The sequence below is a fragment of the Furipterus horrens genome, unplaced genomic scaffold, assembly GCF_987537825.1.
Source record: "Furipterus horrens unplaced genomic scaffold, mFurHor1.1.pri manual_scaffold_1, whole genome shotgun sequence".
NCBI classification, from domain to species: Eukaryota; Metazoa; Chordata; class Mammalia; order Chiroptera; family Furipteridae; genus Furipterus; species Furipterus horrens.
In genome coordinates, this window is record NW_028327171.1 from 173025332 (window position 1) to 173046463 (window position 21132).

General features: G+C 37.4%; 1 protein-coding gene across 3 annotated transcripts in view; it reads right to left on the bottom strand.

The window, feature by feature from the left end:
- Positions 1-21132, bottom strand: part of CCDC141 (coiled-coil domain containing 141) — a 165052-nt gene that overhangs the window by 127862 nt on the left and 16058 nt on the right. For all 3 annotated transcript variants that reach the window (XM_090281222.1, XM_090281213.1, XM_090281206.1), the window contains exons 3-4: positions 6747-6938; positions 1766-1874 (exon numbers count right to left, since the gene is read on the bottom strand). In XM_090281222.1, coding sequence (XP_090137348.1) covers positions 1766-1874; positions 6747-6938 — 301 coding nt within the window. The remainder of the gene's footprint in view (positions 1-1765; positions 1875-6746; positions 6939-21132) is intronic.

A 21132-nucleotide genomic window follows, 5' to 3' on the forward strand; every position in this document is an offset into this window, starting at 1 on the left:
ACTCCATTTCATGAAAACAAAGCCCTTGAAGTCACCATTGGGCATACGAATTGGGAGCCAGATAGCCTGCCTGGAGTCCCCTGTAATCCCTGTGCTCCAAGTATCACTTAGAGGAACACAAAATGTCACAATGAACATGCCATCAGGATAGAAAAAGGGAAGACTATTTTGTCATCACAAAAATAAAATATGTTTCCTGCCTTCAGCAAGCATTTTTATCCATCTTCCCATGATAAGAGGAGGCCTGGTGGACTCTTGCAGATGGTACTGTGAAAGGCAGGACACTGGTCCCACTGGGAGCTGGAGGCCAGGGCCCTGCGGTCTAAGGCTGCCAAACAAAGCAGCATGTGACCCATCTGCCACAGACCCCAGTAACACTGAAGGAGCCAAAACAACAGCAGCAGCAGCAGCAGCAACAACAACGAAACAGCATTAAGACTACTTTTCTCTTTTAGCTCCAACCCAAAATATGTATGGAAAAGTCTTTACTTCCACCCCCCCCCCCAAATGCTTGCATTTGATTGCCTCAGTACTGAACCTCTTCAACAAAAGCATCAATCACTGTCAGGTTTCTGGAGGTAATATTGCTATTGGTTGGATGAAGACTGAATTGAGACCACTGAACCTACCTCCGTGACCTGGACTTGGATTCACTTTTTACTGTCCACAGAGGAATTTTTTGTCGTTCTGTTCACCCTCTTTGGACCCAGCTAGATTGCTGTTGCTATACAAAAATGAGCTGGCTGCTATGTTAAGGCTGCTACTTCTGATGCTGTTGATAATCCCTGTTAGTGGTAGAATCTCAAAATTTACATAAGAAAGAATAACCCTTTAATCTTTGACTTTTAGAAAAGTAATGGTCTATTATCTGGGGTCCCTTTGGAGGGTGATAGAAACACAAAATCTATTTTTGGCTTTAAAAACACCTTTTGCCCCTGTCCAGCATAATCAGGTTGGCCAAGCTTGAAGCTGAGTTAGAGCTATGACAAATGACTTCAGGAAACCATCCACTCATGCCCAGGTTTTGGGCAGTAATAATTAGAAAATGCATTAGAAATAAAAGAAGTGTTGTCCCTATCTCACCTGCTTCCACAGAAGAAAATTGCAGTAAGCAGTTACTCTTTCACAAACATCTTCCCTACTGCAATTCTGCCTGGCCCAAATTCTCTCAGAAAAGGGCTAGCATACAAATTAATGGTTAACAATTAGACTACCTTTATAGTTGTTCAGAAGGAGTTGAAAGTCTTTTTATTAGATTTTTTAATCTGGAATATATTCACTATTCCTTTTTCAAAACTATAATAGTGAAAGAGGGATTTTCCTTATCCAGAACTGTTATTTAAAGGCTGACTTCCATTCACTTTCACTGAGGACAAATAGTCACTGAATTCAACCATCTATATGACCAACAGATATTTCTTGAGGATCCACCAAATGCCACTGCCTTGCTAGGTGCTGATAACTCACAGAGGCTCAGGGTGAAAATGGCCCCTGTGCTCAGGAACTAAAATCTAGCAGACTGAGTGACTTTCAGAGTTATCATGATCTTGCAGAGGCTGTTCCTCTACCATCTCCTTTTAGAATCACTTACAACTCCTTCTTTCTTGCAGAAGATGACCAAGAAAAGAGCCTTCTTTAACCTTTCTTGGAATGAGGTGAGGAACATGTAAACAGGTAAATTAAAAATAGTCATACACAAGCATTTTCCCATTAACATCTTTTAAAAGATTTAAAAGCTTAAGTGAGGAAAAAACATATGTCTTGCCTCTGCTATGACGTTCATGAAGCTGAAGAAGTGATTTTAAGGACTCGACGCTCTCAAACTCCTGAGTGTTCTGGAGAAAATCTTCAGCTTGGTCTATTTTAATAGCAAACTACAAGAGAAATACAGGGACAAGATAGTTGGAAAAAAAATATCAGTGTGCCACTTCTAGTTATATATATGTGTTTTTATAAATTATTAGCCTATTAATTCATATGTATGTTTGTGTGAGGATGTGTGTGTTTGTGTGAGCGTGAGTTTGCTTATGGTGTTTGTGTGACAGTGTGTGTTCACATGTAGTCAACTTACAAAATACAAACGCAAGAACTTTTTTCTCATTCTTTTGCGTTCTTGTCCTACCTAGAAATACACCATGTATGATGAAATAAACCACGTGTTTACCATTCAAATGTCTATTAAAATTTTCAACTAAAATGTTTGTGTCCATTGTAATGAATACAGCCACTTTTAACATTATAACGCAGTTTGTCAAAGAATTACCAGAAACTTGCTGGGAGAAACCAACAGAAGTTTGGCTAACCAGAAATGACATAATTATAAATAAATTTAACTTTAGAACCCATTTAGTAGGTAGATTGAAATACAGTTTTTTTCCTCTATACTTAGACCTAGACCTGAAAAATGCATGTATCAAAATAATACATAGTCAAATCCCATTTCTAAACTTGATCTTAGCCAAAAGGCCAGGAAGCAATGCCTAATCCCATTTCTTATACAAAGCATACATATATTTACAAATATGCTTTGTGTATATATATACACATATATTAAGTTATATTTTGAGAAGGAACGTGCTTAGGTATGGGTTAAGGAAGGTAAAACTTAGTTTTTAATCTATAGATTTTTTTGCATTTTTATAAATATTTATATGAATTACTTATATAAATGAGATTTGATGCAGCAAGAATGAAAAATGGAACATTTCTCCTCTGTTCAAGAAAAAAAGAATAGCGATTTGAATTTGACATCCTAAATGGTGGGGAATATGACCAATCTCTTATGTGTTTCTCCGTGAAGGAAGTATAAAGGGGATATGTTTGAGGTGATGCTAAAATTCTCAAGGGACTAGTCTTAGAAACCAATTTTAGAAGACAGCAAAGCATACTTGGTTATACTACTATTGTATATTCATGATAGTAGGCAGATGGTTTATTTTGATATTAAGATTCAAAGTTAATTTATAGAGTTTATACGAGCATTTTAATCAACATGTTCACCTTTGGATCAAGTGTAGAATAAACTTATAAAGGCAACGTATCAGTGAGAAAGACAAAAGCCTATCACTGTGCTTGCCTTCTTTTTCAAGATTTTTTCAAAATACCATTTTATATTTAGTGATTTTTAATATTTTATACAACTATTTGATTAACAAAATCTGCATTATTATTGTTACAATAGCCATATCCAGCTATAAAAGGCATGAAATGATGAGAGACTAATGAACGTGTCTTCTTTAGAAATGCAGAGAAGGCTTCCACCATGATGCTAGAACAATCTGATGGACACCTGCCATTGTCACTTAGGGACAATGTTTCCAAATTGAAGCATTATGTTTGAGAAGAGAAAAACCTTTCTGATGTTTAAGTCCATGAGCCACAAACTGTCCTCTAATCAATATTAACCATGCAATAAGAAATCTTTTGCATTTCTAAAGAACTCTTGAATGTACATAGTTCAATAAGGAATCCTACCCACACATCATTTACATGTCTAACTCATTCCAATTCTAATGACTGATTTTAAAGGTATTCTTTGAGCAGAACTTTCAAACAAAAACAAAAAATAAAAAACATGTAGGTAATTTATTTTTCCCTGTAAAATATTACAAAAAGTTTTGGAGTCACTATTTTCCAGCTTGTTATTTTAAATTTTTTAAATAAACAAAAAATTTTAGTCAGGAAAGGTTCCCTAAAATATTGTTAACTTTTATCTTGTGGATATTATCTTTTCCCCTCTTTAGTGCTTTCTGTAGCTTGTATAGAATAAAAATGGTGATGAGAGACCTTTTTAAAAAACCCTATTCTTCCTTTTAAAATTTAATTGTATTGTTTTTCTATTACAGTTGTCCCATTTCCCCGCTATTTCTCCCCCCCCCCCCAGCCCACCCATTCTCCCACAGTCATTCCCCATCTCGTTGTCCATGTCCTTGGGTTATTTATATTAGTTCCTTTACTAGACCCTTTCACTATTTACCCCTTCTCCCCCCCACCCCACCGACTTGGATAACTGTTTTTTTGTTCCTTGTTCAATTTTGTTCATTTGTTTGTGTTGTTCATTAGTCTCCTGTATTGGGTGATAGCATAAGGTATTTTTCTTTTGTTGCCTGGCTTATTTCCCTAAGCATAATTCTCTCTAGTTCCATCTGAGTTGTTGCCAATGGTAGGAGTTCCTTCTTTCTTTCCCTGCATAGTATTCCATTGTGTAAATGTACCACAGTTTTTTAATCCACTCATCTACAGATGGGCACTTAGGCTGTTTCCAGCACTGGCTATGGTAAACAGCACTTCTTAATGTCACTCTCTTTTTTAAAATTCATCTGAAAATTGCTTTGGCATACACAAAGGGCAGGGAAGATCATGTAAGAGTTTGCTTTAAGCTAAGTATAAAGTGGTCAAAAAACTGGAAGCAGAATAATACAAGAAAGAGTCATTTCAATATAAAGAACTCATACAACTCAGCACCAGGAAGACAAACAATCCAATTAAAAAATGGGAAAATGACTGTAATAGACACTCCTCTAGGACATAACAAATTGCCCATAGACATATGAAAAGATGCTCAACATCATTAGCAATCAGAGAAATGCAAATTAAAACCACAATAAGACACCGCCTCACACCTGTCAGAATGGCTGTCATTAATAAATCAACAAATGACAAGAGCTGGCGAGGATGTGGAGAAAAGGGAACCCTAGTGCACTGTTCATGGGAATGCAGACTGGTGCAGCCACTGTGGAAAACAGTAGGGAATTTCCTCAAAAAATTAAAAATGGAACTGCCTTTTGACCCAGTGATTCCACTACTGGTAATAAACACTAAGAAGCCCAAAACGCCAATTCAAAAGAACTTATGCACCCCTATGCTCATAGGAGTGCTATATACAATAGCCAGGTGCTGGAAACAGCCTAAGTGCCCATCTGTAAATGAGTGAATCAAAAACTGTGGTACATTTACACAATGGAATACTACACAGCAGAGAGAAAGAAGTAATTCCTGCCTTTTGCGACAGCATGAATGGAACTGGAGAATATTATGCTAAGTGAAATAAGCCAGTCAGTGAAGGACAAATACCATATGATATCACTTATAAGAGTAATCTAATGAACAAAATAAACTAACAAGCAAATGGAACCAGAGACATGGAAACAAGGAACGGACTGATAACTGAAGGAGGGGAGGTGGTAGGGGGTGAAGATGGAAAGAAGGGGAAGGGCCTAGTTAAAGAAAATGTATAAATGACCCATGGACATAAACAATGGAGTAGGGACTGACTGTGGGAACAGGGGGTGGGCTGGGCAGAGGAGGACAAAGGGGGAAGAACTGGGACAACTGTAATAGAATAACAATAAAATAATACTAATAATGTGATTTTTAAAAATAAATAAAATTAATATATAATGTAAAAAAAAGAAACAGTCATTTCACTAGGAATCAGAGTTCCATGTTGAACTATAGGTTTACTTAGTACTTCCTTTTATTTTATGTATTATCTGGAAGTAATTTCTCAAGGAGAAAATCAGCTAGCATTAATGCTGCTACACAGTGAGAAACAAATATTGAGTCTAATGTTTGAAAAAAGATCATTTCCTGTGCTCAAATGAACAGAACGTCAAGGGCAGTTGACACCTATACCTCACATACTAAGATGGAATAAATCAGATCTATCTATAGACCTCTGTAGGTATATTTTACCTGTTTTTTTTTTTTTTTTTTTCAGGAAAGAAAACTGTGCATAGAACTTTTCCCAAGATGAGCTGTAAAGTTAATTTTGAGTTGGACTTCTGTGTTCAAATTGTGGAAAACAAACCTTGAAAGTTACAATAAGGTTTTTGCTCCTCCTTTTTACTTTTAACCAAGTTTGTGATGCATGAGATTGTCTACCTCAATTATTATGTTCTATTACTAATCTTCTTTCCTTCATTATTTTGAATTTAAGTCCTGAATCTTCAGTTTGGAAATGTCATATTTTTCAAAGTGTGGACTTCATCATATTGAAGCAGTGCTCTCACATCAAAATGAATATACTGCCACTTGACAAGAAGTTAAAAGTGGAATTTTCAATAACTGTCTTATACCAAACATAACACCTCTTTAGATGATGTTCTTTGAGTATTACATTTTGAAATTTGGAACCTCAAAACATTGCAGAATTTAAGAAAAATCAGAGGGGGAAATGACCTTTTTAAGGCCCAGGACTTTTTCCTTTCCTTACATATTAATGAGTTCAAATGATAGTAACTCAACTATATGCCTTAGAAAAGTACTTTATAAAATGCTATGCTTCTAAGTCAAATATTCTACAGAATATTCCGCAATTCCCTTTGCATAGCAGCAGAACTTCTAGTCAACAACCTTTAGTAGGTAAGAGCACTCACTCTACACCATCAAATCCTAGTAATCCTATCATCAGAGGTACTTGTTTGATTTAGTAATTATAATACTATTCTACAGAGGGACATACATCATAATGATTTATTAGTAGAGCTCCCACTTTTACTTAATACTTTACTTAATTTTAATGAACTGTACTTATTTTTTGTTTGAAGACCTATGTTTAAAATATTAAAATTTTATCTTCTGACAATCAAAATTTAAATGTAGTATATATAATCTTGATTATACTGTCATTTTTTTGAACCAGTTGCAATATCTGTTTGTAGAAATAAAACATTTTCATGAGTGCTATTCATTTGTTCCAATACAGTGAAGGGAAAAGTTTTTTGTTTTGTTTTTTCAATACAAACCTCCAAGGCACTTTCAAAAAATTCAGAGGACAGCCTGAGGAGCTCTCTTCTTCTTTCAAGCATAGAGACCAGGGCTGCCCAGGCTTCGCCCAGGGTACTGGCCATGGCATCATACACTTGGCTCTGACCCTTGTTCTCTTCGGCTGTCTTGTCTGCTTCCTGCAAGAGTTCCCACACCTGATCTTCCAAAGCCTAATCCAAGGAAAAAATGAAAAAAAGGAACAAAACGGTATAAGACAGAGTGCCACTCAATGTAAGAATAGAGGACCACATTTTAAACACTTGATTATATGAAATCACATGTGGTCTAGGAAGGTCTAGAAGAGAATTTATAAACTCAAACAGCTATGCAGGCAGGCAGATCTAGCAGGCAGGATGGAGCAGTAGAATCTGTGGTAAACCAGGCTAAAGGCATTCACATTGTTCAGATCTAGAGATATATCACAGGTACACATCTACATGCCCAGGGGTACAGAATGTTGTGTTAACCTCACATTTAAAAAAATAAAAATAAAAAATAAAAATAAAAAATAAAAAAAGCTAATTTGAACACATCCAGAAGAGAGTGCTGAAAAAAAATTGTGAGAAATGAACCCAGTAAAACTTACTTTTTATTCTAAATAATTGTTAGTTAATAGGTTTGTGAAGCTTAATGTAAATATTAAGACTAGGTTTTTAGAAAAGAGTATTAATAATGTAAAAATGAGAATATCTGTAACCAACATTGCAGATTAAACAAAATATGGACAATTAAGGAGAACATGTGCTTACATAATTGTCTGATTGGGGATAGGAGGAGGATCCCATAGATTCTTTTTCATTCTTGAAGTTGGCACAAAAATAAAGGCATAATTTTAAAAATATAGTAAACTAAAAATAATATGAAAAAGTTCCAAAATGTCAGATACATTCACAAATGTAAAATCATTTGTTGTGCATTATATATTCAAGGTTCTCTGGTCCTTAATAAAGAAGGAAAATAAAATTCATAATGCAACAAAACAAAAATATCTAAACCAGAGCCTCATCATTTCATAGTTTACTCAGAAAAAGTCTCCAGCAGGTTGTGTTGGACATGCCGATGAATTCTTCAGAGACATCCACGGAATATGTGCCAGCTCTGTTCTCTTTGGTCTTTAGGCCAAACCAAACAAATGACTGTCTAAATTGCCAGAAGAGTTAGACCAAACATGTATACATTCTTACATAGCTATGTGAGAGCATAATATCTAGGCATTTCTTTCCATGTGACAAACTTTAGATTATCTAAAGGGCTGATTAATCTGGTATTGTGCATGTGTTTCATTTTATACTTTTTGTCATTTAAATGGAATAACTTGGCCTCAGTTTCTACTTATAATGGGTGTTAGTATGTAAAGGAGAAGAAAAGGTTATATTAGGAGTTTTTAAAAACTTAAAAAAAAAAGATTTTATTTTTAGAGAGATAGGAAGAGAGGGAGAAAGAGAGGGAAAGAAACATCAATGTGTGGTTGCCTCCCAGCTGAGGACCTAGCCTACAACCCAGGCATTTGCCCTGACTGGGAATCAAACCGGTGCCCTTTTGTTTGCAGGCTGGCACTCAATCCACTGAGCCACACCAGCCAGGGCTATATTAGAAGTTTTTAATTTAAAACATCTCATTTGTTTCACAAAGGCTATAATAAGAACTGAAACTAGGAGAACTTGATAATTCCATGCTGGAGATGCAGAAGAGAATAAGAAATAACAGACAATGACTTCAACTAGAGCAAAGCAGGTGAACACTTAGCCTTTAGTGATATTTCTTAGATTTGACACAAAGGTGGTAAGATGAATCTAGAGTTGGTTATTTCCATGGTTAATAGGGTTGTTTTTGGAAGTATTTTTTTTACACAGAATTGTTTTAGCCTTGTTAAACACATGTAACTTAGTTACTCTTAATATTCTTCCTTCCCCACTTAAGCAACACTTTACAAATCAGTGATACAAAGTATTTGGAGGCAAGCGGCTTGGAGGACTACAATTCTGGTTTTCAATATTTCCTTGGGATTCTCCCATGACCTTCAATGTGAACTGCAAAATGTTCTATTCACTGGAATTCCAAGGCCAGAACATTATTGCAGAACTCTCGGGGTTTAATTTGTTACAATTTGCACTTTCTTGGAGATTTTCTTCAAGAAAGCCAGTAGACGTTCTGCTTTAAGGATTGGAAGAAAACTATCTGCTCCAAATTCTCTTGGAATTTTAATTACTCTTGGGGCACTAGGATCAGAGGCCAAGTACAGTTCAATGCTCCCCAGGGCCTATCAAACACCATCTGAAATACTGGAGGAGAGAGGGACTCAAACAGAGTGAACTAGGCAGGATTCATAGAGCAGGAAAATCTTTCAGCCAATCCAAAAACCCAAGATCGTGACCAATTGAAGTATATTTCTGTGAGATTCCAGAAACGGAACATGATCTGAACCAAAGCTAAAATCCACCATGTGGGTGTTCGGCATGTAATACGTGGGACTCTGTGATGTCTTCAGATTTGGTAAAGGTGTTAGGAAGGCTTTTAGTTCTTTTACTTTTCTCCAACTTTCTGTGGTTGCCCGTGTATCGTGGCACCCCGCTGGCCAAGCCTTCCCTTCTGAATCAGGTGCTCATACAAACGCTGCCAGCAAGGAGGATGCCCATTGCTAAGTCTCCAACGAGATTTTCTCTTTCTTTTCCCCTCTCCCACTCAAGGAATAGCACGGTATCATTTAGATGCCTGAAACACAAATGCAAGTAATGTACTAATAGAGATGACTAGAGGGCATAATACCCTATGCACACTAATAACAACGATTTCAAGTCTGCAAAGAACACACAAAAACGTAAGTTCTGTTTTTCTCATGTTGATGGCTCCAGCACCTATCAGTGGTTTTCGACCAGAAGTGCCCTGAAAGGAGTGTTTGAAAACATGTTGAGCATTTTTAGTCACCACAATGTGTTGGTGTGCTCTGTGGTGGAGTGGTTTGATGACGGATTGTCCCAATAAATAGCAGCCCTACTGAGAGACACTTCTGGGAGAAACCCATGACATGTGACTTTGGGAAGGGCCAACCCTGCTTCCTCATCCATTGACAAAGAGAGGCAACGACATAGGGTTAGCCTATAAGAGTTACCCATTCCAGTTATGGATTGGTGATAGACTCGAGGATGAAAATATGATTGATTTGGGGATGAAAGGTGACTCAAACCTATAAAATACCATTCCTCCAGAGTCTTTTCTGCTGGAGCTACCTGGAAAGATTTTTCATGAGTTACAAGCTGGTGGATTTGAGCCTGATGTAACTGATTGGCCTTCCTACCAGTCACATATAGAACTTGTCCAAGAGATGCAGAGACAGCACTTTGACAACATTACTGTGTTCCCGCATTCAGCCACGCATGATTGTCCTAATTACACAAATAAACGCATTCAGAGTTTTTGCCCACATTTTTCATGGCTTCTCCAAACTAAACATACTTAATGAATATATGAAACAAATTTAAATCTTTAAATCACCTGTTTTTTTAGTTAAGGGTTAGCCAAAAAGCTGTCTCTGAAAAACATTATTAGCTACTTTAAAATGCATATTACTCTGGAATATGGTTTTCGAATAGAGTGAAGTATCCATCTCTGAATACCAACTCTTTCCCCCAACATCTACTTTCTAACTGCCCCTATTCACAATGTCTAAATAAGACTGTTTTACTTTAGATAGTTGAGGTTCAGAAATAAAAGACTTAAGAAAAATTCTAATGTCTAACAAGAATCTTGGCTTTGACATTTATAATGAAATGTCAACTAATGATTATAAGTAATACCATCTCTCCTTTTACCAAGATGATAGTGTTTCATACCATTTATTTCAAACCATTTTGAAATAAACATCATGAATGACTGTCAAGTTTAGTTTTGAATGATTTTTCCTATCTCCGTTATTTAATATATGTCTGAATTAACTCCCATTATTATTTCCATGTGTCATTACATGGATTATCTGTCACAATCACAAAATGAAGACGATTGATTCAGGAGTACCAGGAAATGCATTTGCTTAGATTAGTCCAGAAAGTCTCAGTGTGGCAGTGCTCACAGGTGACTGATGTCATCTTCTATATTCTGTTATCTTCTTTAAAGCAGATATTTTATCAAAATGGCTGAGTCTTGATTTTAAAAATCATTAACAGGATTGCTGAAAAGTCTGAGTTAATACTTGGGTTTTAGGCTATCTATATTGCTTATTTTAATAAATTGGTATTTTTAGAGTGTTTTGGCCAAAGATACACAACCACAGTGCTAGTCATCTCCTCCGCTAACACTGGTGGTAAGCAATGCTCATTCAATTTCCAGATATTTGCGGGGCTCCTACCTTGTGCCTGACTTTGTGATACTTTCTAAAGACACAAAGACATATGATGTGGCAGCTTGAACAATGCAGGCTGATGTGATCAATGTATTCTCATAGTAACCGTTAGGGTTGTCCAGGGCACTGATCAGTTCTGAGACCTTTTGCAAAGGCTTCTGCAGTTGAATTCTCCCTATCTTCTCTCTACAACTCAGTGCTCTCAACACTCCCACAGGAAACTGGCTGCTCCAATGCCATGCGGGGAAGAGTTTGGAAAATGAAGATTCCTGGGTCCCACTTCAGAGGATTCTGACTCAATAGATGTGAAGTAAAACAACTGGAAGTCTCTGTTTCTTAAAAACTCCTCACTTGATTCTGATGTATAACCATGTTTTAGAAGCACCTTTCCACACATCCATTCTTCTGGGGATGGAAAATAGGACATCTCTTCATGGGTTGAGTATTAGGACTTTTAAAAGCCAATACATTTCCAAAGTATTTCTATATCCAGGGTTATCAGAGTATCTGAAGATTTCTCCTTTACAGTGGTTGTTTTTAACTTTTTTTCTCTATAAAGTTCTGATAATAGTGCACAAATCGGGTTACTTCCTGCCTAACACTTGTCAGTGACTATTCATCAAACATTAGAAGAAGAAGAAACCTCCTTCCTGTGGCATACCTGGCCCTCCATGATGTGGTCACTGCCTACTTGCTCATGCCATGTTTCCCATGAGCCTCTTCCCATTTCCCCCTCCCTAGCCCATGGTCCAACCATACAAAACTACTCACTGCTTTCAATGCTCCACCTGAACTCAGTCCTGGGGCCGTAGTGTGCGCTTTTCCTATTGCTCAGGCTGCCCACCCGCCCTTACAGACCTGGCAAATTATCTTAGAAAAACTTATCTGATTCCCTCCTGTACTGTCCTTTTCCTTATATTTTATATGCTTTTCTGTGGAAGCCCCTCCAAATATATTGGGATTACTTGTTTAATTACCTATCTGTTGATATGAGATACATATAAATATTTTAATATGGGAAAAATCAAAATATAGAACATTATTTACAAATTAGTAAATCTAGGTAAAAGATTTATATAGGTTTGAAATTTTTGAAAATGCAAAGTAACCAAAAAATGGCCCACCTTCATATCAGCTCCTTGAGTAAGGAACCATGTCATATGGATCTCTGTATGGCCCACACCTATGCCGGTGCCTGCTTTCATTAACTACTGAATGAATCAGGGGCTGGGAAGAATGGCACATCAGCATCTGGATACCTTTGGATGTATGAGTTAACTAGTGGAAAACAGGTTGAATTCCAGCTGAGGTTGGAAGGTGGGAGCTGGCACCATGGTGAAGGGTAAGGACTGGAATAGTCTGGATTTTATAAAATGCCAAGACTCTGTGTTTCTAAACTGTATAAGGTGCTAGAAATGGTGAGTTTGGGTGAACTGGCTCCAAGGCAAACCCTGAATATAAAATATATTCCCTATGCCAGCACCCACACGTCAAAAAAAATTTTTTTTTTTAATTGGGGAGTTCAGCTGGCTTAGCACATGCATAAAAATATATCAGTTTATTCATCTGCAATTTCAATTTTCACACAGCAGAAATACCTGTAAGTTGTAATGATCAAACTTTCAATGTTATCCAGATATTTTTAATTTTTAAATAATTACAACAAAACTAAGTGCCTACAAGGGCCCTGGCTGGTTTAGCTCAGTGGATTGAGCGTCGGCCTGCGAGCTAAGTGTCGCTGGTTCGATCTTCCAGTCAGGGTACATCAGAGAAGGAAAACTCTGACTCCAAAAAACCTCCGCTGCCTTGCGGCATACCTCTTCAGGGGAAAGGCTAAGGGAGTAAACCCCGACAGAAAATCCGGAGCCGGAGTCCCTAAGGTGGTTTGACGTTGTAGTCAACACCGGCAACTCCTGCGGCGCACCTGAAGCCAAGCTGTATTGACTCCGTCTTTCCCTTGAACCCTTCAGCTGCGAAGAGAGGGGGGGTCTGCTGCATGGGCAACAGCAGACCCTCCATATTACCCTGCCCAGGCTCTGTAGCTTCAGCGTCATCACAAGATGTCGATTCAACACGGGAGGAGACAGATACCATGTCACTCCCGAGTCGAACTGCACAGCCATTCTCAGCGGTGCAGATAGACTCTTAAGAAGCTACACCATCGTCTCTCGAGATGGACGGCTGCCGACGACGACGACGACGACGACGACGACGAAGTGCCTACAAGTGGCCTATTAGTCCAATTCTCCCCACATCTTACCTCCTTGATTTGTATCTAAATAACAGTTGATCTCTGCAAAAACAAAACAAAACAAAAACTTCTCACCCTAACTTTTGACAGTGTTAGCTATGTTAAGGAGCCACATCATTCCACTGTAAACTGGGGAAACCTGTCTTACAAATGAGCTTCCACTTCCCGCTAATGTCTTAATTTGGGAGAAAGATGTTTTCAGAGGGAGGTGGGTGGTTATCTCCTTTTCCCTCCCTGAAGAGTTAAACACTGGGTTCCCAGCTCTCCATTCTTCTCTAAACCTTCAATCTCTGTCCCCTCCTTCAGAGCATAATAAGCCCTCCCTTCACCTTGGTGCCATTTTTAAATCTGAAGAAATGGCAGCTGGTTTACACAAAATATCACAGAGAAAAATTAGACACTGTCTGAGGTGAAAAAAAAATTCAATATATTTTCAATGTCTAAAGAAAAAAATCTATTTCTTGTTCTTTGGAGAAAAAAGACATTTTCAGAATAAAAAAAATTATTCTCAGGTTGAAGAAGCCTCAGGACAGTGACCAAATAAAACACTTAGATTAATCGACAGTAGCAGTAATAAGATGCTTTTTTAAAGCTAGTTGTTAAACAGAACAAAATGGAATGCCCAGTTACAGTACAAGCAGACTTTATGTTGACAAGGAGATATAGAGCTCGTAAGATGAGCAATCCATAAAAAATAGCTTGTCTTAAGACTTGGTCAAGGCCAGATTAATTTAAGTTTTCCTCTCCCACTTGGTCAGTCATTAAACTCAGGAAAGTATTTTGAAATTGGATCTGAGAAAAAGACACTCTGGCAAACATCATAAAGCTGGTTGTTTAAAGAGATGCTAAAAGGCACTACTTTCCCTTCAGGTTCCAAAAGAATAGGAAGCGAAGAATATTCTGTGATACTTGAAAAATGCACTCTGTCTTTTTAAGTGTAGCTTTGAAATTGCTGCTTTTAAGTATAAGCATATTTTATGGACATTACACCGCTTCAACTGCCATGCAGAGCACAAAAAGGATTATGGATTTTCTCTTCAGTAGAGCATTAAACGGTCCCCTGAATGGCAATTTTCTAAAAGAGCAAATATATGTGGAATAGCCTATATATGTTTCCCTGATACTGCAGAGTCCATCTGTAACTTAGACTGGGAAATACAGGTAGACATTTTAGTTCATAGAAATAATCTTTGTGTTACCACTAAACTGAACACAATTTACACTTGACAGCAACAAATGAAAATTTTGGAAACCACTGAAAACAGTAGTTAAGTTCTATTATTTTTGTTAGTCTTTTCCATATAATAATATCACATTTTTGTTTTGTTTTTTTGCTGCTCTTTTTGGCTAGAATACTTTACATTTTCTTTTCTGCCTATCCAAAACTTGTTAGCCTTCAAGTTCAATTCTGATGCCGCCTCCTCCATGAAATACTTCTATTCACCCTGGCCAAAAATCAACTCCTCCTTCTTCTGGACTCCTTTCTTACTTTATTTCCACCTTTATAATTTGGATGTTACATTTCACTGTATAATACAATTGTGAATGAGCAAGTTAGGTGGATTATAAGCTAGGTGAGAGAAATAATTCTTAACCAGTTTTGTATTTCCTTTAGGCAGTATATCTGTTTTTTAAATTTATTTGAGATGAAGTTATTGAAAAAAGTATATAGCCCAAAAAAGTAGAAGTAGTGCTTCAAAATTAATATTTGAAAAAAACATTTTTTTCTGGATAGTAATTTCTTAAGAGAAAATTTTTAATTTTTTAAATTTAATCTTTATTGTATTTTCTTCCATTACCATTTAGTCCCCTTATACCTCCTTCCTCAAGCAATTACCACACTGTTGCCCACATCCATGAGTCCTTTTTCCTTTTTGTTCACTCCCTCCGCCACTTAACACCTCACCGCCACTAGCTGTCAGCCTGTCTCCATCTATGAGTCTCTCTCTGTTTTGTTTGTTAGTTCAGTTGTTCATTAGATTCCACACATGAGTGAGATCATATGGTATTTGTCTTTCTCTGACTGGCTTCTTTCTCTAAGCATAATGTTCTCCACGTCCATCCATACTGTTGCAAAGGGTGAAATTTTCTTTCTTTTTTATACAGCCGAGTAGAATTCCATTGTGTAAATGTCCCATAGTTGTTTTAGAAAAGCTTTCAACAGTGTTCATAAACTCTTATATGTTTTCTTTTCCTTTCTATTCTTTTTTAGTTCATATCAAAAGCAAAATGATTATTCTTTAGTAGGAGACTACACTGTAATATATTGGCAGCACACACCCGAAAGAAGAGTAAAAAAAAAAATAATAATAATGACACTACAAAATGCTGGTAAAGACGCAGAAAAACTGATCTTTCAACATGGTTGGTTAGACTGTAGAATGGTGCAGCGCCTTTGGAAAACAGTCTGGCACTTTCTTATAAAATAAATACACAACTACCATAAGACTCACAATTGTATTTATCCCAGAGAACTGAAAATTATGTCCACAAAAAAGTCTGTACATTCATGCTCATAGAAGCTTCATTTTTAATAGCCAAAATGTGGAAACAAGTAAAATGTGCCTCAGTGGGTGAATGGTTAAATAAACCGGTACATTCATACTGTTGAAAGCCACTTAGCAATAAAAAAAGGAATGCATTATTGATACAACAACTTGGGTGGATATCAAAGGCATTCTGCTGAGTGAAGAAAAGTCAATTTCAAAACATCAAAACTATATGCTTCCATTTATATAACATTCTTGGATGGTGCAATTATAGCAATGGAAAATAGATTTGTGGTTGCCAGGGTTTAGGAGTTGTGTGGGGAGAGGATTACTTATTAATATAAAGGGGCAGCAGAAGAAGACCTCATTGGTGAAGGAATCCTCTGTATGTTGACTGCAGAGGTAGTTACATTAATCTACACATGTTATAAAATGACATAGAATTATGCACATACGTTGTACCAATATCAAATTCCTGGTTTTAAAACATAATGGTATATGTTTTAACTATTAGAAGAAACTGAGTGAAAGGTACACAGGTCCTTTGTGAACAGATTTTGCAATCCCCTGTGAATCTAGAATTATTTCTAAAAATATTATAAAAATTAAAAATATATAAAAGTAAAAGAAATAAAGTCTTGTAACTATGTTAAACTGGATGGAACACAATGACAATAAGCATATACTACAACTCTCCTGGGCATCTGGGTCTATATTGTTGCCCCGTATTTACTTTTTATGTTACTTGTATGTTATCTGTCTTCCTCTACTAGATTGTAAGTTTCAAAAGGGCAATAACTTTGGTCTGTTTTGTTCCCTGTTGAATCCCATGAGCTTAGATCGGTGCTTGTATACATAATATAGTCAATAAAAATCTGGTGAATGAGACAACTAAGGCAGCAGAATCCTTCTTTACCATGTATAGGCAATAATGTATAGTAATACATGAAATTATATTCATAGTCTAGGATTCTGATCATGAAAATTATGGAAATCATACCAAAATACCTTTTCATCCCCTACATTTCCATTTTATCTTGAACTTTTATTTACCCAAGTAATTGGAGGCACACAGTTACTCTAATCATTGCTTTTATAAGTTCTAATTTAAAAAAAAGTCTTGTTAGTCTTGAAGTATACAACTTGACACTGTGAAACACAAAAGTAATTTTTAAATTATAAAGTTCTATTGTATTTAAAAAATAATAATATACTTTAAAAAATGGAAACATCCAGTCAAGATGGAGGCATAGGTTGACACACTTCACCTCCTCGCACAACCATAGAAAGAATTACAACTACATCTCAAAACAAGTAACACCCAGAACCATCAGAAAATTGAGCTGTTATGGAAGTCTGACCACCAAGGATTTAAAAAAGCCACATCCATTCCGATGGGTAGGAGGGGAGGAGTCTTGGAGACTGGTAGAGAGGTGCAGAGCTGTGATGTGGGGCAGACAGGTGGCAGTGGCAACAGAATGAACAATCGCACATTCACAGATGGTGGATAAAAATTGGGAGGGATACTTTGGAGTGAGTGATCCCAGCCCCAGGCCAGACCGCACAGACAAGGGTTCTATTGTTGAGAAGATAAATCCCCATAACTTCTGCCTGTAAAAACTGGTGGGGGCAGTGGGAGAAATTGTCAGATTTTCAGGAGACTTGTCTTAAAGGACCTACACAGACTTAGAACAAACGCAAACCCACCCAGTCTGGGATTCACCACTAGGGCAATAGCTGGAAGAGTGCCAATGGCATATGGGAAGTGTGTGAGGTGACTGGAAATGGGGCAAGTGCCAGGCAAATCTCCAGAAGCCAGACAGCAGCACTGTCCCCTCTCTGCTGAGCCCTCCCCTCACAAAGAGCCACAAAGCAGTGAAGCAGGTTGCTCCACCCTGGCCATTACCTAAGGCTCTGCCCCACATAATTTACAGGTGCCTTTTCTACAATAGGCCACACTACTAAGACAGAGAGTCAAAGCAGCTCTACTTAATACACAGGAACAAACACAGGGAGGCTGCCAAATTGAGGAGACAAAGAAATATGGCCCAAATGAAAGAACAGAACAAAATCCCAGAAAAAGAACTAAGCAAAACAGAAATAGTCAACCTATCAGATGCAGAGTTCAAAACACTAGTGATCAGAATGCTCAAAGAACTCACTGGGTACAGCAACAACATAAAGGAAAAAATGAAGGTTACACTAAGTGAAATCAAGAAAACTTTATAGGGAGCCATCAGTGGAGAGGAGAAAGGTGGAATTCAAATCAATGATTTGGAACATAAGGAAGAAATAAGCATTTAACCAGAACAGGAAGAAGAAAAAAGAATCCAAAAAAACAAGGATAGTATAAGGAGCCTCTGAGACATCCCCAAAAGTACCAACATCCGAATCACAGGGATGGCAGAAGGAGAAGAGGAAGAACAATAAATTGAAAAGTTATTTGAAAAAAAGTAATGAAAGAAAACTTCCCTAATTTGGTGAAGGAAATAGACATATAAGCCAGGAAGCACAGAGAGTCCCAAAAAAGTTGGAACTAAAGAGGACCACACCAAGAGATCATAATTAAAATGCCAACTGGGTAAAGATAAAGAGAGACTCTTAAAATCAGCAAGAGAAAAGCAGAGAGTTACCTACAGGGAAGTTCCCTAAGACTATCAGTGGATTTGTCAAAAGAAACTTTGCAGACAAGAAGGGACTGGCAGGAAGTATTCAAAGTGATGAAAAGCAAGAACCTACAACCAAGATTACTCTACCCAGCAAAGTTATCATTTAGAATGGAAGGGCAGATAAAGTGCTTACCTGACAAGATAAAGCTAAAAGAATTCATCATCACCAAGCCATTATTGCATGATATGTTAAAGGGACTTATTTAAGAAAAAGAAAAAGATCCAAACTATGAACATTAAAATTGCTACAAATTCATAACTTTTAACAATTAAATCTGAAAAAACAAACTAAGCATACAACCAGAACAGGAACAGACTCATAGGTATAGAGCTCATTTGGAGGGTTATCAGCCAGGAGGGAGAAGGGAGAGAATGGGGGAAATGGTGCAGGGATTAAGAAGCATAATCGGTAGGTACAAAATAGAGGGGGGGGGGGGATAATAAAAATAGTATAGAAAATGGAGAAGCCAAGGAACTTATAGACATGACCCATGGACATGAACAAAGGAGGAGATTGCTGGAGGGAAGGGGGGGTAGCGGGCTGAGCAGTTTGAAGGGGGAAATATTGGGACAACCGTAATAGCATAATCAAGAAGTGTATACTTTTTAAAAAGTTGAAGCAATATAGTTCAAATATATTAGTATCACCCTTAGTCTATTTCACAGTAACAGGAAGATTATTTAAAAAGACAAGACAAGTCCTGGCTGGTGTGGCTCAGTGGATTGAGTGCCTGCCTATGGACCAAAGGGTTGCCAGTTCAATTCCCAGTCAGGGCACATGCCTGAGTTGTGGACCAGGTCCCCAGTTGGGGGCATGAGAGAGGCAACCACACATTAATGTTTTTCTCCTTCTCTTTCTCCCTCCCTTCCCCTCTCTCTAAAGAAAAATAATAAAAATAAATTAAAAAAAAATAGAACAAGAGAAAATAATTTTGTGTTCATTAGCAATAAAGACTTTCTTATTATCGCTATTACTTAGAATCCAAAGAGTTCCCTTGAAAACATTTGTGTGTTTCAATACAAGGATGTATTTTGTTTTCCTACTCAACCATATAGGGAACTTCTGAGCTAAAATCCAAAAGTACAGTTTTACCTAATTTTGTCCTTAGCACTGTGTGTGAGTTATGTGACACCCCGCACTGGATGCCACAGTACTCCTGTGGGTCATGCCCACCACCATCAGCAGAGGACCTAAGCATCTCCACAACAGAATCCTCCATGCTGGCACAAACTAGATTTAGGTCACTCATCCCCACTGGGGCCCAAAGCATCCCCATTGCTGTCCGTGCTATGACAGCACTTTTTGTGGAAGCAGGTGTATACTTCTGAATAGGGTGAGGCTTGAGTGCTCAGCTGACCCCAGAGGGCCATAGGATACAGCACAGTGGAAAGATCATGACAAACTAAATTTTTATCAGCCTAGCCAGTTACCAGCTCTGAGAAAGCCATCAAACCTCTCTGAGGACCAATTAGTGGTTTCCAGAGGTGGGGGTCGGGGGAATGGGTCAAAAGGTACGAAGTTCCAATTATAAAATAATAAGACATGGGAATGTAAAAACAAAAACAAACAAAAAGACCTCATAAGACTCAGGTTCTTCACCTATAAAGAGGAGTCCATACCACGCTGGTCCTTATGTAAGTAAAAAATGAGACAGTGTATATGGAAGCAGTCTATAAAGTAAATAGGTATGAAACATAATTATTTTAATCTAGTTGTTGTTTTGGTATTTTATTGAAATATTCCAGTAATACAGCCCAGTTAGATGCAACGCTTGTTATATTTCTACAGGCTACAATGCTTCCTGATGGCAACTGGAGTTAGTGGTAAATGTTGATGGAATGAATGAACTAATATGTGGTGTGATTTTAGGAATGTGAGGAAAATCCGGATATTCAGGATAAATCCTTTTCCACATGTTAGCTAATACTGACTCTGTTAGCAGAGAATATTTGCTTTAACTTAAGGCTTTATTTTTATAAAAACATTCATATTATTAACTCCCTATTCTATACTTCTAAATTTTTATTTATTGATTTTTTAGAGAGAGGGAGGGAGGGAAAGAGAGGCATCAGTTTGTCGTTGCACTTATTTATGCATTCACTGGTTGATTCTTGTATGTGCCCTGACCAGCGATCAGACCTGCAAACTTGGTGTATTGGCATGATGCTCTAACCAATGTCCCTATTCTACACTTTTAAAAAGCAGCCAGTTTAGGTGTCAATCAAGGATGAGAAAGCTTTTAAGACCAAAGGAATCCCAAGCAGGTCCTATCAGTAAAATGTAGCAGGCTGGAAAGATGCTTGCTCCACTATTTGTATTTGAATAAAGAACAATTTATTGATAATTTGAAAGAATGCTTCTCTGATGGCACAATTTTTGGCATAAAAACTACCTGAATGGGAAGGTCATAGATGTGTGAGGGCAAGAGTACCCTCCCAGTGTCATCCAAGTCACATCAGCAGCAGGCCCTACCGCTTACTAACTGTGTGAACTTAAGGAACTACTCCAAGTCTCATGTTTACATCTAGAAAATGGGCATATGAAGAGTGCTTTCCTCCTAATATTTCTCTAAGGTCGAAGTGAGATCATGCAACGTAAAGTGCAGAACACACTGCCTG